The sequence below is a fragment of the Rhinolophus sinicus genome, linkage group LG02 (assembly GCF_036562045.2).
Source record: "Rhinolophus sinicus isolate RSC01 linkage group LG02, ASM3656204v1, whole genome shotgun sequence".
Taxonomy (NCBI): Eukaryota; Metazoa; Chordata; class Mammalia; order Chiroptera; family Rhinolophidae; genus Rhinolophus; species Rhinolophus sinicus.
Window position 1 is genome coordinate 108326959 of NC_133752.1, and position 18472 is coordinate 108345430.

General features: G+C 40.9%; 1 protein-coding gene across 20 annotated transcripts in view; it reads right to left on the reverse strand.

The window, feature by feature from the left end:
* Positions 1 to 1164: 1164 nt before the first annotated feature.
* Positions 1165 to 18472, reverse strand: part of ZMYND11 (zinc finger MYND-type containing 11) — a 126643-nt gene continuing 109335 nt past the window's right edge. For all 20 annotated transcript variants that reach the window (XM_074325071.1, XM_074325067.1, XM_019719299.2 and 17 more), the window contains 5 exons: positions 18027 to 18234; positions 17598 to 17666; positions 16722 to 16994; positions 16212 to 16397; positions 1165 to 3453 (listed from right to left, as the gene is read on the reverse strand). In XM_074325071.1, the coding sequence (XP_074181172.1) occupies positions 3331 to 3453; positions 16212 to 16397; positions 16722 to 16994; positions 17598 to 17666; positions 18027 to 18234 (859 nt within the window). In that variant the 3' untranslated portion in view covers positions 1165 to 3330. The remainder of the gene's footprint in view (positions 3454 to 16211; positions 16398 to 16721; positions 16995 to 17597; positions 17667 to 18026; positions 18235 to 18472) is intronic.

The window sequence follows — 18472 nt, forward strand, 5'->3', positions numbered from 1 at the left end:
AGTTTTTCGGCTGCACTATGCAAGGTATGTCGTCACCAGCCGCCTGTGAATACATCTGGCTCTTCCAAGGGCAGGTATGCTGAACACGTGACACACTGGAGTTTGGATTATTGCAAAACAAGAATGTAAAATATTTCATTCATTATATTAAATATTGAAATGTTTTGGCTCTATTAAGCTATATTAAAATTAATTTCACCCTTTTGCTTTAATATGCTATTTGAAAATTTTAAATTCTTTTGTGAACTTACATCCCCTTGAACACCTTGCCCCTCAGTGTGAACCCCTGGCTGGCATAATCACGTCACGTGGAGGCGTATGAGACACGGAGCATCATCAGCCCCACCCGCCCCAGACCTACTAAGCCAGACGCTACAACTGAACTAGACCCCCAGCTGATCTGTGCACACGGACCTGAGGCTCTGACCTCGGTCCCAGGAACGGGGCTCCATCTGTCTCCCCGCCCAATCCCGCTGGTCAGGGATTCTTAACCGGAGGGACTTGAGTCCTGCTGGGGGTGGGGATGAGCACTAGGCATCTGTGAAATACTAACCTGTGTACACATGTGCATCTTTCATGAAATGGCCCACTCGCTCTTTTGATTTTCATGAGGAAAGCAGTGCTTATGAAAGGATGGTCCTAACAGCAACATGACAGCTTCTTAGCTATCCAGTGTGGGGTGGGGCGGCTCTGTGTGGTGCTGATGGCAGACGTCTGGGGACCACTGGGTTACATGTTGAAGGTGAGAGATGCTGCCTGGCCTGGGGCGGCTTCACATGACCTGGTTGGAAAAGTGAGTAACAGGGAGAGATCCCCAGAAGGATTTAGGACCGCTGGGTTTGATTCTTGATATATTGAAATTGATTAATATGGATAAAAATGTTTTTTTGAATAATTTTCTATCTGTATGTTCAGCCTAGTATAGGAGTTAGGAAAACAGGCTTTGTGGTCAAACAAACCTGAATTTTTTGAGAAGTGGTGAAAGTACTTTGAGTCTTTGAAAGCGGGCAAATTTCAAGTTAAATGTTTAGTGAATGAATGATTTTTCACAATCTTTACATGAAATTTATCCTCAGTGGACCACCTGTCAGGGATGATGACCATGTGATCTGGGCTGTCTGGTTTGGTGCGGGGGAACAGCGTGAATCAACAATGTAGTGAGGCCAGTTTTTTTAAATACATTTATTACCAATGTTAACACATTAAATGAATCTATATATTGCTAGTCAGAGCAGCTTACAAAATGCCAGAATGCATCGTAGAACTGGACAGCCACAATGAGTACTTACAATGTGCAGAGTGGCTAAGCTCAACATCTCGATATAGCTTTATGATTTGCAGAAAATTTTTAATCATGATTCCTAAAACAATCAATTGTAATTTTACCTAAAACTTTTACAAAACCAGGCCACAATCTTTTTTTAATTTTGTTTTTTGTTTTTTTTAAACACACAGTTTTCACGCTGTAGTAACTTGGAAATGTGCAACCGTGTCAACGGAGACAAAAAAGCCAAAGTAACACGAGTCTTACGTTCATGCAGCTATCAGTAAATAGTACACACTCTGGAATGGTTTTACACCGAAAGTATTTCCACAATAACTTGCTCTCATAGGGGTGGATCGAAGTTTTAAAACTTGAAAAACGATCAGAGAAGGTAAGTGTCTTGGTGGCGATGTCTCCACGGGGCCACATGGCATGGTGGCAGAACTGCGGCCTGACAGTGACCAGGAGGGACGGGGATGCCAAGTCAGTATGTCCTGTAGATGCGGCGCTGAGACGGCTGCGCCCGTGCTTACAAGCCATGGGCACCACTGGCAGCAGCTTGTCGATTAACTTGTGTCACCAGCACCTGCAACAGCACCAGGACTGATGGGTGATTATGTCACAGAAGACTTAGTTACATTTTTATCTTTAGAGTGACCCTGACAAACCTGGAGAAAACTTTTTAAAAGGTTTTTCTCCTGATTCTTTCACTTCCATTGTGTGTAATTGCTTTAATAAATATCAAAGGTCTAAATAAATATTTACAAATTATTTCTCTAACCTTAAAAAATAACTAAACGATAAATGGGAATTTGACTTGGTCTAAGATCAGTCTTTGAAAAAACATAATTGTGAGATTTTTCTTAAAAAAAAGTAATTTAAGTTTTCCTGGTTGTATTTTATATATCTATGTATAAAAAAATCATTATTCAACTATCGATCCATTCCTATTGGTAATGCTTCTTAATCCAGACATTCCGCAAAATACAGACTTTTTACAAATCACGGCATCTTTAATACAAGAAAATTAACATGCATTATTCTTCATTCTGTGTACAGTGATGGAGCTCATTAGTAGGCAATGATCCATTACTACAAACATAACGGCTTCTGTGAAACTTAAGTGCTTTCTTTCCTTTTAGCATTAATTAACTCACAATATACGAGGTGACACCAGATAATAGGCAATCAGATGATATTTGGGGAGGGACGGGAAGCATTAAACAAATTTGTACGCCTCATCTATAATTTCATGTATGGATTAAGGTAGTTTTTGGCTTATTTTTCTTATTTTGTTACAAGCACTCATGTTAGGACAAAGATGAAATGTGCAAACTTTAAAATTTAAATATTCATTTTCTCTAAGATCCAGCTCAGTAAAAGATTACCCCAGTTCCCTGCAATTTTAAACTACAAGATCAAAGCTAATAATTTGTTATAAAAGTTATATATTGAAAAGAAATAATGAAAAACACAACTGGGAAATATTTAAGAAAAAATACGCAGGACCAGCACCTGCTGTGTCAACCCTGTTCCCTAAATTCAATCTCATACCCACTGGCATAACCAATAGGTAATGCCTTTAAACGGTAAATTAAGTTGAACAAAACCAGCTCAACAAGGTTAAGAAATAAATTTCACATCAAGGTAGTATGTTTTGTTTTTTTTTCTGAAACAGTTCTGTAGTTCTTACATTCAGATCCATTTTAAATGTTTATTTGTTAAACTCACTTGTATTCACCTGTTATTTTTTAAAGATCTGTTTGTTGTTTAAAGGTTAAAATCTCTGTAAAACCTAAAAATGTTTTAAAATTTGCTGTAAATGCAACAAATTCTCAATTAAATTTCATTTAAAATAATACCCTCCACTGATGGTACTTTTACCCCCTGAAAATTCCAGAGGGACATTAACAAAAGATTCAAACTACTGTGCAAAATTTCTTCACGAAAAGTGTTTAAAGGCTGGTGCAAAATGGGAAGCAAATTCTAAACAATTTTGGCTTCTTGGAAACAAAAACCGTCGTGTCTGAGGAGTGGCTGCGGCGCTTCCCAGCGGGAACCCGCCTTCATCTTTTCCGGCGACAGGTGCGCTTGTGCTCGGCGTGCCAGTGCTCCTGCTGGCACTTGATGGAGCAGTAGGACGTATTCCAGCAGCAGTGGTACATGGCCTCCTCCTCACAGTTGTAGCACTGTGGGCGAGAGACCGGGCCGGGTTAGACAGGGCCTGAGTGCACAGCAGCCAGCTACGATGGCACACTCGGGAAGCGCTTTTACAGCTCCTCCCGGCTCGTCCTGGAACGAACACTGCGAGAACACAGAGTGTGGCTGACGCACGAGCCCAACAACAGCGGACAGAGGCTGAGGGATGTGGCCACGCTTAGCTGGACAGCCTCCTCCATCTGTGCTGGGTCATTCTCAGCAGCACACAGACTAAGTAATTTCTACTTCCTTAAGAAGGTCTTGAGTGGCTTCTGGAAACACAATGGAAGACACCAGGAATCTGTCCTGCCCTGACCACAACCCGTGTGAAGTAACTGGCAACTTGGGTGTGCTGAAGGCTTCCAGGGGAGGTGTGGACAGGATGTTGTTGATTTGGGTCAGTCTCCTCTCTTAGCACATCCCGGCCCCACGGCGGGCAGCTGTGCCTGTGGGAGCCAGGCTGAACAAAAGGCCCCCGCCCGCCAGAGTGCAGAGCGGCGTGCTGACTGCTGCTTCGGGTCAAGGGGGCAGCAAGGGGACAGCCGCTGTTGTATCTCTCCCCACTGTCACAAGCCCTCTCCTCTCCAGCTGAAGTGACTTACAGGACAGTTAAAGGGCCAATGTCCTTTAACAACCCCTCCCAGGAACCAGACATTAAAGACTAGGACACTCAAAACCAACGGCATATACAGGAACATCAGTGAATGTGCCCCAGGAAAGGCCAAGAAGACACTTAGTTTACACTTCAGGCTGATTCTTGGCACAGCCATCAAACAACCCTGAGAAGGGGGAGAAACAGTGTTCCAGAGTTACCATATTATTAGATTCAGATGTCCAGTGTTCAACCATGAATCATGAAGTTACAAAGAAATAGAAACACATGACCTCCAAACACCCTAATGGCAGTTATATTTGACAAAGACTATAAAACAACTAATAAAAATGCTCAAAGAACTTTGTTTCCCCCAAAATAAGACCTATCCAGACAATCAGCTCTAATGCGTCTTTTGGAACAAAAATAAGACCCGGTCTTATTTTAATATAAGATTGGGTCTTATATAAGACCGGGAATATGATATGATATGATATGATATGATATATGCTATATGCTATATGCTATATGATATGATATGATATGATATGATATGGGGTCTTTTTTTGCTCTAAAAGATGCATTAGAGCTGATGATCCGGCCAGGTCTTATTTTTGGGGAAATATGGTAAAGGAAGATGTGGAGAAAGTCAAGAAAATGATGTCTGAACAAAATGGAAATATCAATACAAGGAAACCAAAAGGAAAATCTGGTACTGAACAGTCCAGTAACCGAAGTGAAAATCACTAGAGGGAGTTCAGGCAGCTTTGAGGAGGTACAATGCAAATTAACAAGTATGAGGAAAAGAAAAGATTGATGAGAAGTGGGCAGAGCCTAAGGGACTTGAGGGACAGCACAATACACATGTTTGGATTTCCACAAGGAGAGAGAGAGAAAAGGGCATAAAGAATATTTGAAGAAATAAGGGCTGAAAAGTTCCCAATCTGATGAAAGGTCTGAATAGAAATATCCAGGAAGCACAATGAGCTCCAAGAGACCCACATCAGGACACTTATAACCATACTTTCCAAAGCAAATGTTACTAGAATCATGAAAGCAGTAAGGGAGAATCAAGCAAAGGATCATCACTGTATCGTCAGAGTTCTCATCAGAAACTCTGGAGGCCAGTAGGTGATATATCAAAGTGCTAAAAGAAAAAAACTGTTAACAGAGAATGCTATATTCAGCAAAACTGTCCTTCAAAAGTGAAAAAATTTTAAATTCCCAGATAAAGAGAAGCTGAGGCAGTTCCAAACAGCTCAGTGAAGGTTCATCCTGGACACGTGTAAAAGCTAGTGCTATTGTCACAATGCCTTTTAACTGTACCTTTTGTTTTCTACACAATTGAAGAGATTGAACAGATTTTTTAAAAAGTTGTTAGTATAAAAGCTAGTCAATCCTATTGTACATTTCATTTGTAAACTCCAAAACTCCAAATCTTGTTTTCTATATATTTTAGAAGAGTAATGCATTTAAAAGAATTTTTAATTTACGTTTCTGGGCACACAGTGTGCAGAGATGTAATTTTGTGACAACAGTTGAAACAGGTGGGGACAGCTGCAAGGAGCCAAGTTTTGTATGTTGTTGAAGTTAAGCTACTTTAGGTGCTTAAATATAGTCCCCATGGTCACTGCAAAGAAAAGAGCTATAGAATATACACAAAGAAAATAAACAATTCACACACAAAAAAATCTATTGAACACAATAGACAGATATTCAGGAAATGAGGGACGAAAAGATATGGGGTGTATAGAACACAAACTGCCCTCTTAACACTTTATTTTCCACATTTTTTAGATTAGTTTCGGGTGCACAAAACAATGCAATAGTTACACGGATTAAACTCTCTAGTCAAAAAGAGACTGGCAGAATGGCTAAAAAACACATGGTCCTAATACGTGCTGTCTGTTGGATACTCACTGGAGTAACACACAAACAGTTTGAAACTGAAAAGCGGGAGACTTCCGGAACAATGGCCTCTGTAAAACTCCCCTGGAATTTACAACGAAAGGAACAAAAACTGCACAAAGGACTCCCTGCACAGCAGACAGGCAAGACGAAGAGGCCCACTACCGAAATCACCTACAGGTGGGAGATTTGCGCGAGTGGAGGGAGGGGAAAGGGAGAAGTGCGCGGAGACGGAGCCCCGCAGGCACAGGACGCAGACCCAGCTCAGTGCTCCGAGCTCGCTGCTTCCCGGAACTACCGCAGCTGCGGGAGAGGGAAGAGCTCGGACTGCTAGGGCTCCGCTTATGGCCCACAGGGCAGAGGGGACAGCATATAACACGGCTGAACCCAACGCTCACGGCAGAGACCTCGGAGAAAGGACTGAGGGAAGAAGGCTGAAAACGGTGGTTTAAGCCTGCACTGCCGAGCAGAGAACGGAGCCTTAGGCACTGAGACCAGCTGCCTCCTCCCTCCCCTCCCAGAGCTCGCCCTGCCCCCACCTGCCCGGTGCTAGAAGCGAAACAGTAGCAGTGTCAGATCAAAACAACAGAAAATTTGCTGTTTTGAGAACTGTGGGCCGCAGACACAAATTCACAGCCCAACTAGTTCCGGCAAAGGGGAGGGAGCTGAGGAAGCAGGACCAGCTGTGGTGGTGGTCGCCGCCATTGCTCTGGGCCACCTCTCACAACTCACCCCGCCCCTGACCCCACCTATCTGGGCGGATCCCTTCAGGAGTAAAAAGAACTGCTGAAATATACGGGCTCTGAATCAGGAGCTGGAAGAGCTTTGGAACATCAAAAGCTCTCCGCATACCCACGGGGACATTGCGCCCTGTGACTTAGATGAACTATTAACAGAGGAGAAGCCCGTCTCCCAGGGAATCCCCCCATTGTGTGAGAAGATGGAATAGTGCAGAGAAAACATAGCACTACCGTGTGGGAGAAGAAAAATAAGCTGCAGTTGGAGAAATAATAAAACATTCTACCAACAAGTACTGGAAAACAAAAGAAAGGCCGCTTTCTATCAACCAGTTGCAGAAGTCACTCCTGTAGATGTCTAGGAAGAGAAATAGTAAACCAGTAATCAAAATGAATAACCAAGGCAACAAGATAGCTCAGAAAGAAAGTGAAAAATCTCCAGAAAAGGCACTTAAAGATACAGAAATATGTGACTTAAATGACAGAGAATTCAAGATTGCAGTTCTGAAAAAACTCAATGAGATACAAGAAAACACAGATAGGCAGTTAAATGAACTCAGAAACACAATCAAAGAACAGCATGAGCATTTTACGAAAGAGATTGAAATTTTAAAAAAGAACCAAATAGAATTTCTGGAGATTAAGAACTCAATAGAAGAAATTAAGAATGAAATAACCAGCTTAGGTAGTAGAGTTGACCAGATGGAGGAAAGAATCAGTGACATCGAAGATAGAAACCTGGAAATGACACAGATGGAAGAAGAAAGAGACTTGAGACTTAAAAGAAATGAAAGAACTCTACAAGAACTTTCTGACTCCATCAGAAAGAGCAATATAAGAATAATGGGCATACCAGAAGGAGAAGAAAGAGAAGGGAACAGAGAATATATTCAAACAAATTGTCGATGAGAACTTCCCAAATTTGTGGACAGAACTGGACCCTCGAATCCAAGAAGCAAATAGAACACCTAGTTACCTCAATCCCAACAGGCCTTCTCCAAGGCACATTGTATTGAAGCTGTCTAAAATCAACGACAAAGAAAGAATCCTCAAGGCAGCCAGGGAAAAGAAGACGGTAACTTACAAAGGAAAGCCCATTAGATTATCATCAGATTTTTCAGCAGAAACTCTAAAAGCCAGGAGGGAGTGGAACCAAATATTCAAACTATTGAAAGAGAGAAATCATGAGCCAAGAATAATATATCCAGCAAAGATATACTTTAGATATGAAAGAGGAATAAAAACCTTTCCAGACATACAGAAGCTGAGGGAATTTTCTAATACACAACCTGCACTACAAGAAATACTAAAGGAGACTATTCGACCACCATCAACAGGGGCAATTTGTGGTAACCAAAACATAAAAAAGGGGAGACTAAAGGCCTGACCGGAATACGGAAATGGAGAACGTAAGCGTGCTGAAGAAAATGGAATACTCTAAATATCAAACTTTCTTTTACATAAACTTAAGGGAAATCACTCAAAACAAATCCAGAACTGAAATATATACTGAAATAAAAGAAGAAACAGAGGGAAACATCATAGACTACCACCACACAGAAATAGTAGACAACAACAAAAAGGCAAAGAAACAATGGAGACACAGCCTTACCAGAACACTAAAGATAGAATGACAGGATATCCTCACATATCAATAATCACCCTAATGTACATGGACTGAACTCATCAATAAAAAGGCACAGAGTGGCAGATTGGATCAAAAAATTAAACCAACCATGTGTTGTTTCCAAGAGACACATCTCAGCTACAAGGACAAGCATAGACTCAAAGTGAAAGGGTGGAAATTGACACTCCAAGCAAATGGTACCCAGAGAAAATCAGGTGTAGCCATAATGATATCAGATGAAACAGACTTCAAGGTGAAAAAGATAACAAGAGACAAAGATGGACATTTCATAATGGTGAAGGGGACTGTACAACAAGAAGACATAACAGTCATCAATATTTATGCCCCCAATCACGGAGCACCGAAATACACCAAGCAACTACTAACAGAACTAAAGGGAGAAATTGACCAAAACACAATTATACTAGGGGACTTAAATACATCATTGACAGCTATGGATAGATCATCCAAACAGAAAATAAATAACGAAATAGTAGCCCTAAATGACACATTAGATGAAATGGACATAATTGACATTTATAGAGCACTTCATCCTAAAACATCAGACTATACATTCTTTTCTAGTGTACATGGAACATTCTCAAGGATAGACCATATATTGGGACATAAAATCAGTCTCAACAAATTTAAGAAGATTGAAATCATACCAAGCATATTCTCTGATCACAAGGCTTTGAAATTGGATATCAACTGCAAAAAGAAAGCGGGGGAAAAACACAAATACATGGAGACTAAACAACATACTTTTAAAGAAGGACTGGGTCAAAGAAGAAATTAGAGGAGAGATCAAAAGATACATAGAAACAAATGACAATGAAAATACATCCTACCAAAATTTTTGGGATGCAGCGAAAGCAGTTTTAAGAGGGAAATTTATCTCATTACAGGCCTATCTCAAGAAACAAGAAAACTCCCAAATAAATAACCTCATGTTACACCTTAAAGAACTAGAAAAAGAAGAACAAGTAAAACCCAAGGTCAGCAGAAGAAAGGAAATAACAAAAATTAGAGCAGAACTAAATGAAATAGAGAACAAAAAGACAATAGAAAAAATTAATGTGACAAAGAGCTGGTTCTTTGAAAAGATTAACAAAATTGACAAACCCTTGGCTAGACTTACTAAGATAAAAGAGAAGACACTGATTAACAAAATCAGAAAGCGTAAAAGGGAAGTTATCACGGACACCACAGAAATACAAAGGATCATCCAAGAATACTATGAAGGACTATATGCCACCAAATTCAACAACCTAGAAGAAATGGACAAGTTCTTAGAAACATATAGCCTTCAAGGCTGAACCATGAAGAACTGGAAAATCTAAACAGACCGATCACCAATGTGAAATTGAATCAGTCATCCAAAACCTTCCCAAAAGCAAAAGTCCGGGACCAGATGGCTTCACTAGTGAATTCTACCAAACCTTCAAAGAGGATCTAATACCAATTCTGCACAAACTCTTCCAAAAATTGAAGAAGAGACAGTACTCCCTAACTCATTTTATGAGGCCAACATTACCCTGATACCAAAACCTGGTAAGGACAGCACAAAAAAGAAAACTACAGACCAATATCTCTAATGAATACCGATGCAAAAATCCTAAATAAAATTCTAGCAAATCGAATACAACAATGCATTAAAAAGATTATTCATCACGACCAAGTGGGGTTCATCCCGGGGCACAAGGATGGTTCAACATACGCAATACCATCAATGTGATACATCACATAAACAAAATAAAGGACAAAAATCATATGATTATATCAATTGATGCAGAAAAAGCATTTGACAAGATACAACATCCATTTATGATTAAAACACTTAATAAAATGGGTATAGAAGGAAAATACCTTAACATAATAAAGGCCATATATGACAAGCCCTCTGCTAATCTCATAATTAATGGAGAAAAACTGAAGCCCTTTGCTCTACGTTCAGGAACACGACAGGGATGTCCCCTATCACCTCTGCTTTTCAACATAGTGTTGGAAGTCCTTGCCAGAGCAATCAGGCAAGAGAAAGAAATAAAAGGCATCAAATTGGGAATGAAGAAGTTAAATTATCACTCTTTGCAGATGACATGATGCTATATATAGAAAACCCTAAAGACTCCACCAAAAAGCTATTAGAAACAATCAACGAATACAGTAAAGTTGCTGGCTACAAAATCAACGCACAAAAGTCCATTGCCTTCCTATATACTAACAATGAAATCTCAGAAAAAGAAATACAAAAAACAATTCCTTTTGCAATTGCAGCAAAAAGAATAAAATACCTAGGAATAAACTTAACCAAGGATGTGAAAGACCTATATGCTGAAAACTATAAGACATTTTTGAAAGAAATTGAAGAAGACATAAAGAAATGGAAAGACATTCCGTGCTCATGGATTGGAAGAATCAACATAGTTAAAATGGCCATATTACCCAAAGCAATATACAGATTCAATGCAATCCCCATCAAAATCCCAATGGCATATTTTAAAGAAATAGAACAAAAAATCATCAGATTTGTTTGGAACCACAAAAGACCCCGAATAGCTAAAGCAATCTCAAGAAAAAAGAACAATAATGGAGGTATCACACTTCCTGACTTTGGCTTGTACTACAGGGCTACAATAATCAAAACAGCATGGTATTGGCAGAAAAACAGACACATAGACCAATGGAATAGAATTGAGAACCCAGAAATAAAACCACATAAATATGGACAGATAATTTTTGACAAAGAAGCTAAAAACATACAATGGAGCAAAGACAGCCTCTTCAATAAATGGTGCTGGGAGAATTGGATAGCCACGTGCAAAAGAATGAAACTGGACTGCTATTTGTCACCATGTACCAAAGTTAATTCAAAATGGATCAAAGACTTAAGCATAAGACCTGACACAATAAACTGCATAGAAGAAAACATAGGTACTAAACTTATGGACCTTGGGTTCAAAGAGCATTTTATGAACTTGACTCCAAAGGCAATGGAAGTAAAAGCTAAAATAAACAAATGGGACTATATGAAACTTAAAAGCTTCTGCACAGCAAAAGAAACCATTGACAAAATAAAGAGGCCACCAACTGAATGGGAGAAGATTTTTGCAAACAGTGCCTCCGATAAGGGGCTAACATCCAGAATATACAAGGAACTCATGCAACTCAACAACAAAAAAACAAACAACCCAATTAAAAAATGGGCAGAGGACTTGAAGAGACATTTCTCCAAAGAGGACATACAAATGGCAAATAGACATATGAAAAAATGCTCAACATCACTAATCATCAGAGAAATGCAAATCAAAACCACAATGAGATATCACCTCACCCCAGTCAGAATGGCTATCATCAACAAGACAAATAGTAACAAGTGTTGGAGAGGTTGTGGAGAAAAAGGAACCCTCACACACTGTTGGTGGGAATGCAGACTGGTGCTGCCGTTATGGAAGGCGGTGTGGAGGTTCCCCAAAAAATTATGAATAGAATTGCCATATGACCCAGCAATCCCTCTCCTGGGTATCTACCCAAAAAATCTGAAAACATTTAGAGATAAAGACACGTGTGCTCCAATGTTCATTGCAGCTTTGTTTACGGTGGCCAAGACATGGAAACAACCAAAATGTCCTTCGATAGATGAATGGATAAAGAAGTTGTGGTATATATACACAATGGAATACTATTCGGCGGTAAGAAAAGATGATGTAGGAACATTTGTGACAACATGGATGGATCTTGAGTGTCTAATGCTGAGCGAAATAAGTCAGCCAGAAAAAGCAGAGAACCATGTGATTTCACTGATATGTGGTATATAAACCAAAAACAACAAAAGAACAAGACAAACAAATGAGAAACAGGAACTCATAGACACAGACAATAGTTTAGTGGTTACCAGAGGGTAAGGGGGGTGGGGGTGGGAGATGAAGGTAAGGGGGATCAAATATATGGTGATGGAAGGAGAACTGACTCTGGGTGATGAACACTCAATGGGATTTATAGATGATGTAATACAGAATTGTACACCTGAAATCTATGTAATTTTACTAACAATTGTCACCCCAATAAATTTAATTAAAAAAAGAAAAAGTGAAAAACGTGCATGGGAAACGATGTCCTGTGCAAATAGTAATCTAGAGAGCAGGGTTGCTGTATGACTGTCAGGCAAAATAGACTTTAAATTGAAGAGGGTTACAAAGAGAAAGATACTATATAGTTGTATTTTCTTGGTGTATGGAGCCTTCTATTAATATGAACATTTACATACCTAACGACACACCATCAAAATATATGAAACAAAAATTGACAGAACTGAAGGGAAAAACACTTTTACAATAACACTTGAAGGGAGATGTCAACACCCCATTCACAAGTGCATAGAACAACCAGACAGAAGATAAGGAAATGGAGGACAAAATCCACAATAAACCAAACAGACCCAGAGCGTGTACATGGGACATTTTCCAGGACAGACCGTATGTCAGCTTACAAATTACATCTCAATATATTTTAAAAGGTAGATATCAAAAAAAGGATCTTCTCTGACAACAATAATGGAATCAAGCAATTAAAAAGAAAAGAACTGGAAAATTCAGAGTTGTCAAAATTAAACAATACACTTTTGAACAACCAATGGATCAAAGAAGAAATCACAGGGAACTCAGAAAGCTTAACATACTGAAACTTAAGGGACGCAGAAAGGCGGTGTCGGAGGGAAAGTTATCATTGCAAATACCGACTGTAAGAAAAGAAAGGTCTGAAATCAGTAAGCTAAAAGTCCACCTTAAGGAATCAGGAAAAACAAACTATACCCAAAGCTAGCAGGAGGAAGGAAATAATAAAGATTAGAGAGTAGAAAAATAGAGGGAAAAAAATCAATGAAAGTTGGTTCTTCAAAAAGATCAACAACATTGACAAACTTTTAGTTAGATGGACTCAGAAAAGAGGGGACTCAAGAAAACCAGAAACAAAAGTGGGGACCTTACTACTAATTCCACAGAAATACACGATTGTAACAACACACTATTAACAATTATACACACCAGAATTATACACACCAAATTGGGCAACCTAGATGAAATGGACAAATTCCTAGAAACACAAAACCTACCAAGACTAAATTACAAAGAAGCAGAAAATCTGAGTAGACCCATAACTAGTAAGGAAAGCGAACCAGAAATCAAAGATATCCCAATAATAAAGAGCTCTGGACATGACAGCTTAAGTAAATTCTACCAAACCGTTAAGGAAGACCTAACACCAATCCTTGAATTTTTCCCAAAAAACTGAATAGGAGTAAACACTTCCAAAACTCTATGAGTCCGCCAAACTCTGACACCAAAGCCAAAGACACCACAATAAAACTACGGATCAGGCCTTACGAACACTGGGACAGGACCCTCCGCAGAATACTAGCAAATGGACTTTCAGCAGCTTTTTAAAAAGATTACAATCCCATGATCATATAGTCCTGTAATGTGTGGATGGTCGAGTGAAATCGGCCAATGTTGTAACACCACATCGACATAATGAAGGAAAACATAAGCATGATCATCTCAATTGATGCAGAAAAAGCATCTAACAAAATTCAACACCCTGGCACGATAAAGACACTCCACAAAACAGGAATAGAAGGAAACTACCTCCACATGATGCGAGCCACATATGACGAGTCCACAGCAAACATCACACTCAATGGTGCAAGACCAAGTGTTCCTTTAGACCAGGAACAAGACAAGGGTGCCTGCCAGCTTTCACACCTGCTACTCAACACCATCCCCGAAGTCCTAGCTGGAGCGGCTAGGCAAAGAAGAATAAAAGCATCCAAATTGAAAAGGAAGAAGTGAAATGATCTCTGCATACGATGTGCTCTATGTAGAAAACCCTGAAGACTCCAGGACGAAGCTGTGAGATCTTATACATTAATTCAGCAAAACAGCAGGACACAGACAACACACTACAATTGGCTGCATTTCTACACACAAGTGATGAACAATGTCATAAGGAAATTATAAAAAATTCTATTCAAAACAGTTCAAAATAAGAATAAAACCAAGGAGGCGAAAGACGTGTACGATGAAAACTACAAAATGTGTCTGAAAGAAATTAAAGAATAAATGTTCACAGTTTAAAAGACTTAATATTATGAAAATGTCAGGACTACTGAGCGTGCTCTACAGATTCAATGCAATCCTGTCAAAATTCCCATGACATTTTTAGTAGGTATAGAAAAGCCCCTCCTAATTTTCATGTTGAATCTTAAGGGATCCCAAATAGCCAAAACAGTCATGAAAAAAACAGCACGTCTGGAGGACTCTCGCTTCCTTATTTCAACCTACTACAAAGCTATGGTAGTCAAAACTGTGCAGTAGTGCCATCAAGACAGACAGACCAGAGGAATAGAATAGAGCACCCAAGAAATAAACCCTCACATTTTTGGTCAAATGATTTTTCACGAGGTTGCCAAGACCATTTAATGGTGCTGGAAAGAAGTTGAACTCTCACCTAACACCATATACAAAAATTAACTCAAAATGGATCACAGATGTAAATGTAAGACTTAAGACAATAAAACTCTTAGAAGAAAATATAGGACAGAAGCTTCATGACATTGGATTTGGTGATGATTTGGATATGACACCAAAGGCACAGGTAACACAAGAGATAGTAAACCAACAGGACTTTTTGAAAGTTATCCACAGAATGGGAGAAATGATTTGCAAATCATATAGCTGATAAGGGATTAATATCCAGAATACATATAGAGAGCTCTTAAAACTCAACAACAAAAAACCTCAATTCAAAGATGGGCAAGGGACTTGAGAATAGACATTTATCAAAAAAGATATAGGAATGCCAACAGGTACATGAAGAGATGCTCAACGTCACTAATAGTCATCAGGGAAATGCGAACCAGAACCAGTGAGATACCACCTCACACTTCTGAAGATGGCTATCGTCATCCTAACACATAACAAGTGCTGAGAGGATGTGGAGAAAAGGGGTCCCTCGTGCACTGCTGGTGGGATTGCAGACTGGTGCAGCCACTACGGAAAACAGTATGGAAGATCCTCAAAAAGTTAAAGATAGAACCACTTATGACCCAGCAAAGTACTTCCAATAGTCAAACATGGAAGCAAGCCAAGCGTCTGTCAACGGGCAGATGAACAGAGAGGGGGCAGAACATATATATGACAGAATGTTACTCAGCTACAAGGAAGGAGGAAATCCTGAACTATTTCTCAGATTCTAAGTGCAGTTAAAGACCAGTGAGATGTCACTATTATACAGTAAAAGTAATCAATTTCTTTCATAGACTCTACTGTATAAAAGTCAAGTAAATTCTGAAAATCCCAATCTGTTAGTGTGACACTTACATTTATAATTTCACAATTTAGATATCCCCTATCAGGAGGCAAGAGTCAGGGTGAGCGGGTTTATCCACATGAAACAGAAGCAGAGATGGAGAAGTCATGTAAATTAACTACTGTGTTTTCCCGAAAATAAGACCGGGTCTTATATTAAGTTTAGCTCCAAAAGACGCATTAGGGCTTATGTTCAGGGGATGTCATCCTGAAAAACCATACTAGGGCTTATTTTCCGGTTAGGTCTTAGTTTTGGGGAAACACTAACAAGCTCTGTAATGAAGCGTCACAGTCTCCACCTGACACAACAATCCTGAGCAGAGCTCAGTTCTGCGGGGTCTGGCGCCGAGATCACAGATTTCAGTGGAACTGTACAGTAAGTGACACTGCCAATTCCACGCTTGATCTGTACACACAGACCTCCCTCCCTCCATCCCACGTCTGTTTTCGCCCCCGCACCCGCCCCCTGGCCCGTCTGCAGCGGCCAGGTTCTGAAGCACACTGCCTGCCCCTCACTCACCCACTGCTTCTTCTTGGTCTGAGAGATGAGCTGCTTGTGCTGCGTTGCCAGCTTCTTGATCTCCTCCACGAACTCCTCTTTGCACTTGTCCTTCACTTGCTTACATTTTCTGTCCACCTCACCTTGCATGTTGGCCACGGCCTTATTTACAGCTTGTCTTTTCTCTTCTTCCATCTCAGAACGCAGCTGAAATGAAAACCAAGTCAGCCCACAATGTACAAGACCATGGACACTCAGAACAAAACCGTAACACATAGTTTGTACTGAAATGATGTACCTCGTCACCTTATGTAACTAAGGGCTGCAAATGGTTAGGGGAGAAAAGTACTACTGCTGAGGGAAGTATTAGAAAAGACACTTTTCTACTGTATTTCTACGGTGGAGAAGCAGCTCCCTGGCTGATGCGTGAGTGGAAGCTCACCGGCCACAGAACTGCCCACCATGCCCAGGGCAGGGGCAGGGGCAGGGGCAGGGGCAGGGGCAGGGCACCGTGCCGGGTGGGCCCCTCACCTTTTCCAGGGCTTCTCGGACAACTCTTTCAGTTTCTCGCTTGTGGTCAGACTTCATGCGGTCCTTGAAGTCGTTGAAAATCTTGGTGTACTTGTCATGACACATGCTCTGACACACGCCGTCACTGGCGGTCTGGGTGCTCCGATGCAGCATCCTTGGTGAAGAGGCACTTAACTTCTTGGTCTGAGTTGACACAGAAACTTTTTCGATTGGCTGAGGCATGGTGGGGATTTCCTGGCTGGAACTGACGGCTTCGGTTTCAGGTTCTGGTTCCTGGAGGGCAAGAAGCACTTCAGTGTGAAACCAGTTCAAGAACAAGCCACAGAATAAAGTGCTGTTAAAAACCACATAATTAAGATGGTGAATTCTATTAGGTATATTTTACCACACTTAAAAATAAACCAAAAAAATCCATGCAATAGCTACAATTCTAAACATTTCTGCTTTTAAAGTAGGCTAAAAAAAACCTTTATCATACAAAATATGAAACCATTACCAATGTATAGTCACTTCTTCAGACTAGATTCACCAACAATTTTCCTAAAGTCCTAAACCACTTTTCGCCGAGTCTGCGTGTGGACTAAGCCCAGATTTACAACTGGTTTTAAAATGTGTGTGGGTTGTTTACTTTTGAAAGTCTGAGCCTCGCCATAGTTTCCTCCAGTTTTAAAATGTTGGGCTAACTGGTGTGTTGGATAAAACTGCATGAGCAAACATGAATCCCAGGAGTGCCCGCCCCCACCGCCACACCTGGCTGACAGGACTTGAGTGATGGCCACACATCCCACGGGCACACATCCCAGCAATTGCCTTGACCAAAACTTTGAAAATATTTCCTGTTTCCTGCCACCTGACTCTGCCAAGTGCACAACTTACTTCTTTTTTGGGTTCCACACTTTGATTACGTCGTCCTTTCTTTGCTCTTGGTTCTTGAGTGACCTTCAGCTGTGGGCACCGTAAAAGTAATAGCACATTATTCCTGACACTAGGAATCACTTCTGTGGTGAAAACACTAGTGATGGACCTACAGGTAATGGGGGTTACTCGCCCCATCCACCTGGAAGCTGCCCTTTCCAGCCACCCCTCCAGAGTAAGGTGGAGGCCCACAGGGCAGTGTGCTCTCCGCATTGGCATGGCCAGGGCAGGGCTGTGGGGGTTTATCTGTCTCTCTGAACTGGTTGGGTCTCCTTTGCAGAGCACTTTACAGATGTTTATAGGAAGGAAGGAGAAACCTGAGAACCTGCCGTCGCAAAGAGGGGTGCACTAAGGACGCTCACAGGTGGTTCCTCGCAGGACACCGCTCACCTGTTCATTGCTGGTAGAGGAGATACTGGACTCTGCCTCCTCTTCCCCACGGTCCTCATTCTTAGACTTCCAAAATCTTCCCTCACGAAGGAAACGCTGATGCAGCTCCAGCTCATCACAAGCCTTTTTCCAACCCATACTGCGCTTAACATGCAGCCGATGGACGTTCACTGTAATATCCTGTATGTTTTCAGAAGGGATCCAAGCCCTGGCAACATTGCAAGGTGTAGTTAAGAGACTCCCCAAGTGGCGCTGGGCCGTACCCACCATACAGGACAGCCTACTGTATCTGGCAGCTCCAGCTTGGAGAACACGCTCACCACGCAGGAACGGGTGAGGTGGGCATCAGAGAAAAGCCTCGGACGTGGAACGGCTGTCAGAGCCTCAGAGTGCTAATTTCCTTCAGCCAGCTTAAGCTTGACATAGTCTCTATCTACATTCTGCAT